Genomic DNA, 15,671 nt, shown 5'->3' with positions numbered 1-15,671 from the left:
AATGTTTTCTTGTGTGATTCAAATAGAGCATGCAATTTTAAGCTACTTTCTAATTTACTCCTATTATACATTTTTCTTCGCTCTCTTGCTATCTTTATTTGAAAAAGAAGGCATCTAAGCTTTTTTTGGTTCAGTCCTCTGGACAGCACTTTTTTTTTATTGGTGGATGAATGTATCCACCAATCAGCAAGGAGAAACCCAGGTTGTTCACCAAAAATGGGCCTGCATCTAAACTTACATTCTTGTATTTCAAATAAAGATACCAAGAGAATGAAGAAAATTTGATAATAGGAGTTAATTAGAAAGTTGCTTAAAATGTCATGCTCTATCTGAATCACAAAAGTAAAAATTTGGGTTCAGTGCCCATTCTTTAAACAAGGGAGTCCAGGCTAGACACAGCTTGGGGGATGCAATCATTTAGGCCCTGCGCTAGACAAGAGCAATATCTTTTGGAATAATTCATTTTTTACATTAACTGTACATAAAAGCTTATAAGATTTGAATTTTCATTGTCCTCAAGTACCTCCAGCAGGCCAGGTTTTCATTATAGCTGAACCACTGCACAAGTGAAACCATGGTTACTAACCTGCTCTCACCCATCAGCTGATTATTTAACCTGTGCACTAGTTCAGCTATAATGAAACCTGGCCTGTTGGGGGTACTTGAGGACAATGAAACTTCCCTTCAGTTAAAAAGTTTGCATTTAGAATTTGTTAAATGTCAGGAAGAAATAAGGTATTAGCCATATAAATAGCTAAATGCTGCATACAGATCTAATCAAGTTTTAAAATACCTTTTGATTTACTTAATTTTATCTAGCAATTAGTTTATTTTTAATCAGCAAGTCAGTACTATGCACTCCCCATGGTCCACAGACATTTTTAACCCCTTATTTGGCTCCTGTTGCATCTGTCTCCCTTATTTATTCTATTTCCTTCTATTTCTAAAGGTTGTGTTCCGGTCTACATCTGCCATGGTCTATATATTTATACAGATGAGCTGTGAGATGTGGGATTTTGATATCTATGGTAAGACAATTGGACATGGAGGAGTTAATATGCATTGTTACTGGTGCCAGGACATCATGGTTTATTCTTCTGTGGTTTATCCACCCCACATTCCTGCCTTATTCTGTCTCCTTTTGTTTGGACTGATTCCCATGTTCTCCCTGTTTCCACTTGTTATCACTTGTAGGGGATCTGTATTTTGAGAAGGCTGTGAATGGGTTCCTGGCTGATCTCTTTAACAAATGGAAGGTGAGCAGTACTGTAAAAGGCCCCACGTTGCCCAAAATTTCTTTTTACAGTAGTCCTGTTGTGCCAGGGCATGACAAATATTCCAGGAGCCAGTGCTCACAGAATTTTACTCCTGGCTCCTCATTTCTTTTAATTATTTTTCATATATAACATATAAACATCTTGCTTGGCTCATATAAATATATAACAAACTGCTCAATATCTGGTTTGATTTATGTTTGTAAAACTGCAGATTAATCTACTTCCTTGAGCACTTTGTGTTTATTTTTGTTCCTTGCTCCAGGAGAAGAACTGTAGTCATGAGGTGACAGTCGTACTTTTTTCTCGGACATTCTACGATGCAAAATCTCTAGGTGGGTACAAAAAAATGAATTCTCTACAATGCACATGGTATGTAATACATGTTTCAACCTAGACTTGCCTGTTGTCCATGTCATATCTATCTATCTATCTATCTATCTATCTATCTATCTATCGTATATACATATAGGTATAGATATGCATATATCTTTAAACTCTCTGACATTTTTTTGAGAGCTTTTTATGTTTATGATATAATTGCCTGGATTAACACTCTGTTCTCCAAGGTCTTACAGAAACTGATGTATTTAATGTGAGGTCTTTTGACACTTTAGTGCATATGTATTGTATGTTGGGTGAAAAGACTTTTACATTTGAGGGTTACTGTTACCCCTTAGCCATTAATTGTGTAGCTTCCTGAGGGCTTTTCAAACAAAACCCTGAGACACATGAATTGCCAGTCTTCTTGTCATTGCAATTGTAGTAGGCGGAGTTGTTTTTCCACTTTTGTAGGTTGTTGTTGGCCCTATTTGCTGGCCCTGTGGTTTATAATGCTCTGTTTATCACTGTGTTCACATTCAGTCAGACATTCAGACAATCAGTGACCCAGTTGTGGCTTAAATCATTAATAAGTGTATTAGTCACTGCCTTGTAATAATGTTGGAGGCCTTCAGAATCCTCTCTTTGGTGGATTATGCTGGTACATTGTTGGTAATTGGAACGCAGAACAAGGGTCAATGCACAAGGATTGTTTATGCTCTTATTACATGTTGTGATGTCTAAAACATTGTGAATGCAATTTTTTTTTTTTTGCTTTACCATGTCCCTTTAATAGAATGGGGCCCCATTTTGTTTTCTTCCCTGTAAGCCAATGTATCTAATCTTGCTTGTGCAATGAATAAATGTTAATATACATATACAAGTACCTGTACTTCTTTCATATAAAACAGAACCCAACAGCCTCGAAAAGAGCTGTGTAGCAGAAAATAAGCAGCAATATATTCTCCCAATCTATTCCAAGCCCACATAGCGGGTAACACGCAGCTTCGCCGAGCGGCGTTTACTATACATGCCATTGGCCTGGCCATAGATAACACCCAGCATTGCCGCTCATATTGGCGATGTCTACTAAAGGATCCCTTGGAATAGAACTGCCTAACCACTAATCCTAATACCCCTAAACCGAAGTAGCTCATGATCGCAAACTAGCACTACACTAAAATATTTAAACCATCACATACCTACTGCAAGCTTCTATCTTAATAACCCCTAACCTGCTACATACCCACCACAAGTATCTATCCTATTAACCCCTAAATCATCACATATCCACTGCAAGTACCTATCCTATTAACCCCTATACCGGCACATACTCACTGCAAATACCCTACACTATTAACCCTTATACCACCACATACCCACCGCAAGTACCCTACACTATTAACCCCTATACTGCCACATACCCACCGCAAGCACTCTAAACTGCCACAACCCTCAGCACAAACTAACCCTACTCTACCTAACTCCCCTCTAAACTAAACCCCCTAAGTTACGTTAAAAAAAAAATCTAATTACAGAAAAAAAATCAGTTACAGAAAATAAAAAAAGACAGTATCCAAAATAAAAAACACCATTATACCTAACAGTAAAAGACAGTATCCAAAATAAAAAACACCATTATACCTAACACTAATTAAAAAAAAACAAAATACCCAAACAAAAAAAACTAACACTAAAATAAATTACAATATCCCTTAAAAAAAGAGCTTTTTGTAGGGCATTGCCCTAAAGATAATACAGCTCTTTTACCAAAAAATAAATTACAAGACCCCCCTCTACTATACAATTAACCCCCCCAAATAATAAAGTCTACCTAAAAGACCTATCCTAAAAATACTATTTTAAATAAAAACGCCTATTCTTCAAAGTATAAAATCCCACCCCAAAAAATACCTAACTATGCCAAAGTTTGCACTCATCGAGGGAAAATCTAGCTCCTCTTGATCCAATGTTGGGCCCTCTTCATCCCAGGTCCAAGCGCCGGGGGCCCATCATCGCAGCAGCGGAGGCGGACTTCGACGGCCTCTTCCACTGCCTCCGCTCTGCATTTTCTTCTATGCTGGGGACCTCTTCATCCAGGCTCCAGGAGCAGAGAGCCCATCTTCGCGGAGGCCGACTTCGGTGGCCTGTTCTGCCGCCTCCGCTCTGCATCTTCTTTTTTTCTAATCTTCAGCTCTGTTCCCAGAGCCTTGTCTTCATGCGGTCGCCCCTGCACAATGAATTTCCGGAAGTGCAGAACCTCTTTTATATAGGGGTACCGCTTTATCCCTATTGGCTATTTTTTGTAACTTTTTTTTTTTTTTTTCATGTAACTTAGTGGGTTTAGTTTAGAGGGGGGTTAGGTGTTAGTTATTGTAGTTATAGTTTGCGTTAGGAGGTGGCAGTTTAGGCCTTAATTACCCAACCATTCCCCATACCTGTGTGTTTTGATTAGGGGATTATTATTAGTGTAGCATAGAGTAGACCTTAATCACCTAACGTTTCCAATACATGTATGGGGGATGATTAGGTGATTATTGATGTTTAGCATTTAGTAGATACATTTAGAATGCAGGATATTTTAAAGTATAGTATATAAATTAATATATATTTTTTCTTGTGTTTATTGTTGTAAACATAAATATATTTTTTTAAATTTATATTTATGTTAGAAAAGTCATTAGTATTACAATTGTATTATTACATAACAGGCATGCAGTTATGTAATACTATAATTTAGGGTTGCACCGATACCATTTTTTTTAAGACCGAGTACAAGTACCAATACTTTTTTCAAATACTCACCCATACCAATTACCAATACTTTTTTTTATGTCATATGACAGTTTACCAAGCACAATACAGACTAATGATTTAAGATAGCTTCTTTATAATTATGAACTGTATCTCAAAAGACATTTTGAAATAATTAAACAGTTTTATTTGATTGTCACAAAGTTCACAGAACATGTTTATAAATAAAAATATTACAATAAAATATATTCATTAAAACAATAAATAAAAGCTGCAGCAGTTGGGGCTGGAAAGCTACAATTTAAAGAGGTGATTACTGGATGAAATTTGGTTGTAGGGTACCTATATTACATCAATCAGACATTTGTATTTAATACAAAGTAATATAATTTAATTCTGAAAAAATAATTGGGGAAGGAGTATCCCAGTAATCCCTTTTAAGAAATATGGGGCATTAGCATTCTACTGACTCAACAGAAAATAGGGCTGGTCTTCATATTTTTGCAGGGCTGCTTTTTATTCCCAGTCCAGCCTTGGCTAAGGATGTTCCTCAGAGTACAGTATGTTTTAAGCACAATTGTTCAAGATGAGAACTAGCAGTATAACAGTCAATCTAGCAATTAGAATAATTTTTCAAAAGTTAGTGGCAAGTTCTAATTAAGGAACAGAAGCATTTCTGCATGTTCAGCTATAAGTCTGTTTCTTTTATCAGTAAGGACGTTTGACGCTAAACTGAACAGTCTTTCACTTTTCACACTACTGCATGGGGCAGAAAGATATTTTTGGGCCATTTTAGCCAGAGCTGGAAATCTCAGTTTATTAACTGCCCAGTATTTCAGGGGTTTGTCTGAATGCGGTACAGCGATCTCTCTCAGGTAGGCTTCCAGCTGTATAGTAGCAGCACTGCTCTCAAATGTACAATAATACAAATAACAGCAATTTGTATTGGCAGAACAGAAGTGAACAATTTCTAGCTGTGTCTTCACTCCAGCTTAAAATGAAATGGGAACATGCAGTTTGAAAAACGTCACAAGATGGCGTATGGGTAGGAAGTAGGTATCGGTTTAAGTATCGGTGCATTTGCATGAGTACAAGTACTCATACAAATACTTGGTATTGACACCGATACCGATACTAGTATCGGTATCGGTGCAACCCTACTATAATTATAATGCAACTGTCTTTTATAACATAAATATATATTTTAAAAATAAATTTATATTTAAAGGGTCATAAAACAGGTTCAGATCTGTGCATATCCTAAAAGGACTAATTAATTGAAATAGTTTGCATATTTTTTTTTTTAATTGCTGGCATGTATTTTAAAATAATTTTCAAAAATAAGCAAAATTAATTACATAGCTAAGCTGCCTGGAGCAGCCAATCCCCCCCCCTATCAGTGTTTAGACACAGGCATTGTATTTCACAGTTCTAGGCATACTCCAGAAGATAATCCCTATGCACTGGACCTTTGCATTCTACCAAAACAACAATAGATATAGATACAGCCATAGAAAGAAATGTGTGGGGGAGAGTTGAAGCGTTACAATTCAGAAACAAAAAAAAAAGGGTTAATGGCGAGGCACTGTAGTATAAATTTGCATCTATCCCAACTTGTTTTATGTCCCTTTAAAATAAACTCAACAAGCAAGAATATCTACATTTTAATTTATATGCAATACTTAAACTAATATGCATTATACATGACCACGCATATTATTTGAAACATTGTGGATGTAATGTAGTCTGGCCTTGCATTGAACTTCAATATTTTAAAATGGTATGCATTATCATGTATATTGCATATTGTTTTAAGTATTGCATATACATTAAAATGTATTTGTTAGCTTGTTGTATTCATCAATTATAACATAGATATACACTCACCGGCCACTTTATTAGGTACACCTTGCTAGTACTGGGTTGGACCCACTTTTGCCTTTAGAACTGCCTTAATTCTTTATGGCATAGATTCAACAAGGTGTTGGAAACATACCTCAAACATTTTGGTCCATATTGACATAATAGCATCACGTAGTTGGTGCAGATTTGTCGGCTGTACATCCATGATGCGAATCTCCCGTTCCACCACATCCTGCTGGAGGTAGCCTTTAGAAGATGGGTACATTGTAGTAATAAAGGAATGGATATGGTTAGCAACAATACTCAGGTAGGCCTTGGCATTTAAACGATGCTCAATTGGTACAAAGGGGCCCAAAGTGTGCCAAGAAAATATCCCTCACAACATTACACCACCACCACTAGTCTGAACCGTTGATAAAAGGCAGGATGGATCCAGGTTTTTATGTTGTTTACGCCAAATTCTGACCCTACCATCTGAATGTCGCAGCTTAAATTGATACTCATCAGACCAGGCAACTTTTTCCCAATCTTCTATTGTCCGATTTTGGTGAGTCTGTGTTAATTGTAGCCTCAGTTTCCTGTTGTTAGCTGACAGGAGTGGCACCCAGTGTGGTCTTCTGCTGCTGTAGCGCATCTGCTTCAAGGTTTGACTTGTGCGTTCAGAGATGGTATTCTGCATACCTTAGTTGTAACAAGTGATTATTTGAGTTACTGTTGCCTTTCTATCATCTTGAACCAGTCTTCCCATTCTCCTCTGACCTCTGATATCAACAAGGCATTTTCGTCCACATTACTGCCGCTCACTGGATATTTTCTCTTTTTCGGACCATTCTCTGGTTGAGCGTGAAAATCCCAGTAGATCAGCAGTTTTTGAAATACTCAGACCAGCCCGTCTGGCACCAACAACCATGCCACGTTCAAAGTCACTTAAATCCCCTTTCTTCACCCATTCTGATGCTCGATTTGAACTTCAGCAAGTCATCTTCACCACGTCTAGATGCCTAAAAGCATTGAATTGCTGCCATGTGATTGGCTAATTTTCAATTTGTGTTGCCAAGCAATCAAATAGGTGTACCTAATAAAAACGCAGGTGAGTGTATATGTTAATATATATTTATCTTATACTATTCAGTAGCATTAAAGGGACAGTCGACAATAGAATTTTTATTGTTTTAAAAGATTGATAATCCCTTTATTACCCATTCCCCAGCTTTGCATAACCAACACAGTTATATTAATTTACTTTTTACCTCTGTGATTACCTTGTATCTAAGCATCTTCTGACCGCCCCTTGATCACATGACTTTTTATTTATTATCTATTGACTTGCATTTAGTACTGTGTTGTGCTAAATCTTAAATAACTCATCGGGCGTGAACACAATGTTATCTATATGGCCCAAATGAACTAGCAGTCTCCTGTGTGAAAAGCAAATAAAGAAGCTTGGGGTTGTAGGCTGTCTATAGTGGCTTAGGAACATGCAGAAATTGTGGTTGTGCAAAGCTGGGGAATGGGTAGTAAAGGCAATATCTATCTTTTTAAACAATAGCAATCTTAGTGTAGACTATCCCTTTAAATTATAATTTGACATAACAGGCATGCAATCATGTAGAACTATAATTTTAATTATACTGTATTTAATAACAAATAATAAACACAACAAGCAACATTAATTACATTTTAATTTATATGCAAATATTTAAATAATATGCATTCTAAATAACAATGTTTCATTTTAAATATTGAATATTTATAGGTAGGGGCCTTAGCTTCTGCAGTTAGTATTAGGTTATGGCAGTTTAGAGGACAATGTTAAAATGCAATAATGTATAGTCCACAGCACTTCATAAGTTAATCCATCTTTATTATATACAGACCACAAACATTGCAACGTTTCAGGAAAACCGTTTATTCATGCATAATGCATGAATAAGGGTTTTCCCGAAACGTTGCAATTTTTTGTGGTCTGTATATAATAAAGATAGATTATCTTGTGAAGTGCTGTGGATAATACATTACTGAATTGCATCATTGAAGGGATGAAAGCAGAGTCCCTGGTTTACACGGGCACCAAACTCTCAGTATACTTCTGTATCTACTTTGCTATTTGGGGACAATGTTTAAATAATATGCATAGTCATGTACAATGCATATTGTTTAAAGTATGGTATATATTTATAGACTAAAAGGTATTTATTGATGCTTTCTATTATTTTAAACATATTTTCAAATATATATTTATGTAATAATATAGAGCAACAATAAATCCCTTTTAAGATATATATACAATACAATTCCTCCCAGAAGGTAGCACCCCCAGTGTGATATGTTCAAATTAGCGAAGTGCAGGTTGCGAGGAGAGTAGCTGTAGAATACATAACTTGAGGTAGTTAGTTTAGGTGTAGTAAAATTTAGGTCCCACCGGCAATATTTGGAGTGTGCCTACACTGAAACTATTTTTAGTTTCAGTAAATGCTTTGGGGCCTATCTATCAAGCTCCGTATGGAGCTTGAAGCCCTGTGTTTCTGGCGAGCCTTCAGGCTCGCCAGAAACACCAGTTATGAAGGAGCGGTCTAAAGACCACTGCTCCATAACCTGTCCGCCTGCTCTGAGGAGGCGGACAGAGATCGCCTCAATTCAACCTGATCGAATACGATCGTGTTGATTAACACCCCCCTCCTAGCGGCCAATTGGCCGCAAATCTGCAGGGGGCGGCGTTGCACCAGCAGTTCACAAGAGCTGCTGGTGCAATGCTGAATTGCTTTCCGCATTCAGCGAGGTCTGTCGGACATGATCCGCAATGTCGGATCATGTCCGACAGGCCTTTAAATAAATAGGGGCCACTGTCTGTGTTGTGTAGGCCCACTTCAAATAGGGGCCCCCCTATTTCCGACGAGTGCCGTTTGTTAGCGATGCGGGTGGTGACGTCACACTCCCATTGACTTCTATGGGAGAGACATCGCAGCTCGCTGGCACTGCTCGACCATGCCCCTTTTCTTTGAAAATCTTGAAAGACCGATGGACTGCAAGGTAGATAAGGCCAGTAAGGCAGTTTCTCTGTCAATGTTTTGAACATTGGCTCCTAATAAGAAGGGTGGAACCTGGGATACAAAATGTCACATAGGAGAGAGAAGGTAACTGGAGAACACCTGGGCCTGATATAAAGGCTCAGTTTGAATCAATTACAAATTAAACTGATATGTTTTCACTACAATTTAACTTGCTTTTGTCTATTTTTTTCTAGTATATATTACTTTTCTGTTTGTTAAAATAGGTGTATTGTGAATTTTAAACAAACGTCATCTAGATACAGCTGGAGAGATTAATCGGTGAGACCAGCTTGCTTAAAATGCTTACTCCATTTAAGAAGAATTGTGATAGAGCTTCAGAAATACCCTGGGAACTCCCCTTTTCAGCACACGGAACTGACCTGTCCATCCCACTTTCTTAAACTGTCAGTTTTAGTTTACAATGGGCAAATACAAAGTGCAATGTAATGTGTAAAAGATACACAGATATTTACAAATTATGATCCTAATTTGTTAAAGTAACACAGAAACTTTCATAATCAGAATTTGTAAAATCACTGCTGGATCTAAATCTAAATGTATTAAAATAGAAAATAGAAAATGCAAAGCTTAAATGCAATAATACTGAAAGGACCCAATCTGAAATGTAAAGTGATATAAAATACAAAGCACAAAGTGTAAGTGTAACAAAACTCATCACGCAGTGCTATATTGCGCTAGTCTTGTCTCTACTTCGTATACAGAAATGAGAGAGATCTCGCAGTGCTAGAGAGCTCCGCTTATTTTTCTTTTGAGCGTTCAGTGGGTTTAGCCCCTGTGCAGTCTGAACTACAATTTCTCTCCAAGCTGGAGAATCTTTGATCATCAGGGCCACTGTCTCTACCATTGCGCAGCAATCCCTATTTCTCTTCCTAGTCCTTTTTCTTTTACAATTTTCAACCTGTCCCTCAAGATTTGCCCAACCCTGTTCATGTATTCCTCCCTCCTCTTTGTTTTAATACGTTCTCTTTTTTTTCTGCCTAGAGGAGTTTCCTGAAGCTCACCGGAGTGCTTCCATCACACAAGATCACAAGGGCAGATTCTATGAAGATTTCTACAAGTAAGCACACAGGCTGGAAATGTTTTTCCTTATATGTTCTCTTCAACTATTCACTTAAATGAGCCTCTTGTTTTGTGCGCTATCTCTTTCTTCTCCAATCAAAAAAATATTTTGCTCTGCGGTTCTTCACAGGGTGGTTGTTCAGAACGAGAGACGTGAAGAATGGACGTCTCTCCTAGTCACTGTTAAGAAGCTTTTCATCCAGTATCCTGTGCTTGTACGACTGAAACATGCAGGTCAGTGAAACCTGTGAGTCTGTATGTGTATTTGTTAGCATGTGTTTATGTGTTTGTGAGTAAGAGTATGTATGCAAGTGTGTCTCAGTGTATCCGTGCATGCATGAGTCTGTGTGTGTATTTGTTAGCTTGTGCTTGTGAGTAATAGTATACATACAAGTGTGTGTCTGCTTATTTGTGCATGCATGAGTGTGAGCCTGTGTGTGTATTTGTTAGCATGTGTTTATGTGTTTGTGAGTAAGAGTATGTATGCAAGTGTGTCTCTGTGTATTTGTGCATGCATAAGTGTGAGTCTGTGTGTGTATTTGTTAGCATGTGTTTGTTAATAAGAATATGCATACAAGTGTGTCTCAGTGTATCCGTGCATGCATGAGTGTGAGTCTGTGTGTGTATTTGTTAGCTTGTGCTTGTGAGTAATAGTATACATACAAGTGTGTGTCTGTTTATTTGTGCATGCATGAGTGTGAGCCTGTGTGTGTATTTGTTAGTATGTGTTTGTGAGTAAGAGTATGTATGCAAGTGTGTCTCTGTGTATTTGTGCATGCATAAGTGTGAGTCTGTGTGTGTATTTGTTAGCATGTGTTTGTGAGTAATAGTGTATGCATACAAGTGTGTCTCTGTATTCCTGCATGTGTGAGTGTGTTAATATGAGCTTAGATATTAGGCTGCAAGAGCTGTCATGTGGTGCAGTCCTGACATTATTGCATGAGTCTATATATAAAGACATGGACAGGTTACTGACTTGTATCTGTCTACTCACAGAGGGCTTTCCCATGGGACACAACTCTACTGCTGACCAGGGCAATTATCTTGAGGCTATTAATTTGTCCTTTAATGGTAAGTGTTTAGGTTGCTGTTCATTGGATCACTGTCTTATATCTATTCAAGCATGACTTCTGACCCTAGTTCCTTCATTTGTTGCCACAGTGTTTGACAAGCATTATATAAACAGGAACTTTGACCGCACAGGACAAATGTCTGTTGTGATAACTCCGGGTGTTGGAGTTTTCCAGGTTGACCGTTCTCTCATGATCCTGACCAAGCAGCGTATGATTGATAATGGTAATAAGGGTTGCAGGGTCTGGGGAAGGAATATTGAAGGAGCTTAGTGCTTCTGCCAGGGTGTAGTGCTAGAAACACTTTTTTTTTTATTTAATTTTTTTTATATTTTAATTGAGGTTTTATCTTGGCATGCATACAATCGGTGTAAGAAAGGATAAGGGATATAATACAGTACAGAAGCATAGCATGTTACACATTATCTGATACAAAAATTATAAAGGTTACATCCCAGATAATATGAGAAAATTAAAGCGTATATGATAGTTGTAGGTAACCTGATATAGAATGCCAATCAATATGTAAGCCTTCTAAATGCAATTCATAGGCCACTCATGGACCTCAACTAAGTTGGCAATTAAAATAATAGGTGTCATGACTTGATAAAACTGCTTTTGGGCCTCCCATTACAGACCTAATATTTAGAATGTTATTAGGAACTTTTATTTATAACTAATATATGATATTGTATGCGAGAGAGAGAATACAATATGATTAAATAATCATTATAAAAAAGGGAGATACTACAACAACCGCAATTAGATTGTTATAATGCATAGACAGGGATTACAGCACATATTTTTTATATAATTTTTAATTAGCTTTGTAAAATTCTAAAGCTCCGCTAAAATAGCGGTGTGTGTAGATATATACTCATTCCCCACACTCACATATGCTACCCAGCGTAGAAGTTGAATAGAAGGTTACCACTAAATTTAAAGAACACATGAATCGATGAGTCAAGAAGCGTGATTGGACCAATGCACAAGCACAGATTTGGCTGTGCAGTTTTATTGTAGTTCACACAGAATGAAACCAGAAGAGCAAACAGGTATCGACTGTTTAAATTGACAACACCTCCACTAGAGGGTGGTTACGTGTAAGCGTAAAATCCGCCACCATAGTGATCATTGAGGATCTATGTCAAAACAACACATGTATATAGATAAACAAATAGAGAATTCATACAACCAATATTGTAAGATGAAAAATGTAATGCTTAAGTCATGTGCACTATACCTAAATTTGGCCAAATTGTGCAGGAAGCATCCTCAAAATTATTTCTGATAGAGGACAGTATAGTCTGTAGGGGGCTAGAAAAAACAACACCTGTAACAGCGGGCACCACCAACTGAATGAGAGGTATCAGGTGTCATGTTATCACATATCAGGATCTATGTTTCTTAACCCCAGTTTATACAGACTAACTGTTGAAAACTTAATAGCATTAAGCAGTATACAATATACATGTACTAGTTGAACAGTATTTCCAAAGACCAATAGAGGTTATGGGGATAGTATATAGCAACTCCAGTATTCAGCGGGCACCACCAAATATAAAGGTATCCGGTGTCATGAATAATATTGCGGTTGTTGTAGTATCTCCCTTTTTTATAATGATTATCTAAATATTTAAAGGGTCTGCACATTGGTTATTTTTTCCTTCATATAAGGTTTTGTTTGCACCTGGGCGTTGCCATACAGTCCTAGGTAAAGAATTATTAATCTGGCTTTACTAGCCTCCCTTTCCCTACCCTTTCTCTACAATATGATTAACCCCTATTTTCAATTATCGAGACTTATAAATAATATATGCCCATAGTAAGAACATTTGCCGCTCTTGGACCATTAACATTACTATCTACTAATAGGGGGATGTGGTAAGGGGCATGTAAAAGACATTAACCATATAGGGCTACTCTTGGACCCTTAGTACTATATAAAGCTATCAACAGCATTTTAAGAAATGTAAAACTAGAGGAGCATGAAAACTGCATATTAACATTTAAAATGAGTATAGGAAGTAATAAGGACTACCCAATGGGGAGATCCTATCTTTTTAAGTAGGGCAGAATGAATATATTCAGAAAACAATGTTTCCCACATCGTAAGTAGGAAGAGAGTCCCAAGTTAGTACTTATTGTGCTGGAAACACTTTTCATATGTAGCGAACTGAGATTCCTTGTCAGTTAGAGGACCACATGAAACACCTTTTAAAAACAAAGACTATTTTAAGAAAAAAAGAAAACAAAGGATTTTGGCTAAGTTAGAACTACTACAGGATGTTGATTGAGTGTGATAATTTCACAAAACTGATCTTTCCTTTTAGGTATCGGAGTAGACCTGGTGTGTATGGGAGAGCAGCCTCTTCATGCGGTTCCACTCTTTAAGGTATTAGCGGAAACTGTTTTCTCTGGCTGCAGAAGTTTTGGTGGGGCTGTATGTTCCTAGTTATTGCAGAATTTCTCACCATGACTTTTTATTACAGTTGCACAATCGATGTAGTCCTGGAGACTCACGGCTTGGGGACGATTATAACATCCCTCACTGGATCAATCATAGGTAGGAGAAATGTGTTAAAGGGACAGTCTAGGCCAAAATAAACTTTCATGATTCAGATAGAGCATGTCATTTTAAACATTTTTCCAATTTACTTTTATCACCAATTTTGCTTTGTTCTCTTGGTATTCTTAGTTGAAAGCTTAACCTAGGGGGTTCATATGCTAATTTATTAGACCTTGAAGCCCACCTCTTTCAGATTGCATTTTAACAGTTTTTCACCACTAGAGGGTGTTAGTTCACATATTTCATATAGATAACACTGTGCTCGTGCACGTGAAGTTATCTGGGAGCAGGCACTGATTGGCTAGTCTGTAAGTCTGTCAAAAGAACGGAAAAAAGGGGCAGTTTGCAGAGGCTTAGATACAAGATAATCACAGAGGTTAAAAGTATATTATTATAACTGTGTTGGTTATGCAAAACTGGGAAATGGGTAATAAAGGGATTATCTATCTTTTAAAACAATAAAAATTCTGGTGTAGACTGTCCCTTTAAGATTTTGTGTTTTCAACATTATAGAGAAATCTGACCCTGTTTTTCCATTAACAGCTTTTACTCATCGCAGAGCCAACCTCTCAATAACAGCTTCACCCCACGCATCAAACTGGCAGCTAGGAAGGTATCTTTGCTTGGCTTATGCTGCTTATTTTGGTTAGGAGACAGTCAGGAAGAAGAGAAATGCAAACATGAGAACCACAGAAAAGACGTGCAGGCTGTGTTTAGCTGGATGTTTTTGTATTGGGATTTGCATCAAGATCAGATAATGCTTCATGATATTGTGTATATAAATGTAGTTTTTCCTGGCCATAATGTAAATGCAAAGTTTAATTTACTCCCCCCAAATGTTTGATTTGCATAGGGAAACAATTCTGCCTACACTTTCATTATTTACTTTGCTTATTATTTCAGGTAGTCAGTGAAAAAGGCAGGATTGGAAGAGAATCATGTAAGTTGAACCTAAGCACATTATTTTCTTATCCTCTTGCAAACTTTTCTTTTGATCCATTACTTTTCTTTTTTTTTATCCTATTTCACTCACTTCTAACCCTGTATAGCCCATATTACTCCTCTCCATGTATAGCCCATATTACTCCTCTCCCTGTATAGCCCATATTACTCCTCTCCCTGTATAGCCCATATTACTCCTTTCCCTGTATAGTCCATATTATTCCTCTCCCTGTATAGCCCATATTACTCACTTCTCTCCCAGTATAGCGCATATTACTCAGGGGTCAGGTCGGGCGGGAACGCATGGGAATGGAGTTCCTGCACTATTTGTGCAGGAGGAACTAAGTTCCCCTTGGACAGAGATCAGAAACTCTTCACTCAAGAATTGTGGAATTAGAGTTATTCCACAGAACAGTATGCACATATAGCACTCTAATGCCCAGACTCTAAAGGTGAGGCTTTACGGGAATAAAATAAAATATAACTTTTAGTATTGAAAATTTAAAATTGTACACAAACATACAAAAAACACTAAGAAGAAAAGAAGAGGCGGATCCATCCAATACTTCCAAACACTGTGAATTTATTGTAGCAAATTTCTTTCACAAACAATTGTTGCAAAAAACTTCAGAGACACACACTTAAAACCATAGGAGCTGATGTGAGGTCCGGTTTCAGTCTTACATGCTTCGGCGGATCCTGACCGCCTTAATCATAGACCATTGGAAGGAGTTTGCTCTCAGGATCA

The 15,671-nt window shown here is 37.4% G+C and overlaps 1 protein-coding gene across 1 annotated transcript in view; it reads left to right on the top strand.

Moving 5' to 3' along the window:
* Positions 1-15,671, top strand: part of DEPDC5 (DEP domain containing 5, GATOR1 subcomplex subunit) — a 336,582-nt gene that overhangs the window by 24,652 nt on the left and 296,259 nt on the right. The window contains 11 exon segments of the mRNA XM_053702000.1: positions 950-1,028; positions 1,195-1,256; positions 1,540-1,609; positions 10,265-10,340; positions 10,473-10,576; positions 11,339-11,413; positions 11,504-11,638; positions 13,746-13,807; positions 13,905-13,978; positions 14,525-14,594; positions 14,885-14,921. Of these exon segments, the coding sequence (XP_053557975.1) occupies positions 950-1,028; positions 1,195-1,256; positions 1,540-1,609; positions 10,265-10,340; positions 10,473-10,576; positions 11,339-11,413; positions 11,504-11,638; positions 13,746-13,807; positions 13,905-13,978; positions 14,525-14,594; positions 14,885-14,921 (844 nt within the window).

This window comes from Bombina bombina, chromosome 2, assembly GCF_027579735.1.
Source record: "Bombina bombina isolate aBomBom1 chromosome 2, aBomBom1.pri, whole genome shotgun sequence".
NCBI lineage: Eukaryota > Metazoa > Chordata > Amphibia > Anura > Bombinatoridae > Bombina > Bombina bombina.
This window is presented reverse-complemented; position numbering and strand designations above follow the sequence as displayed.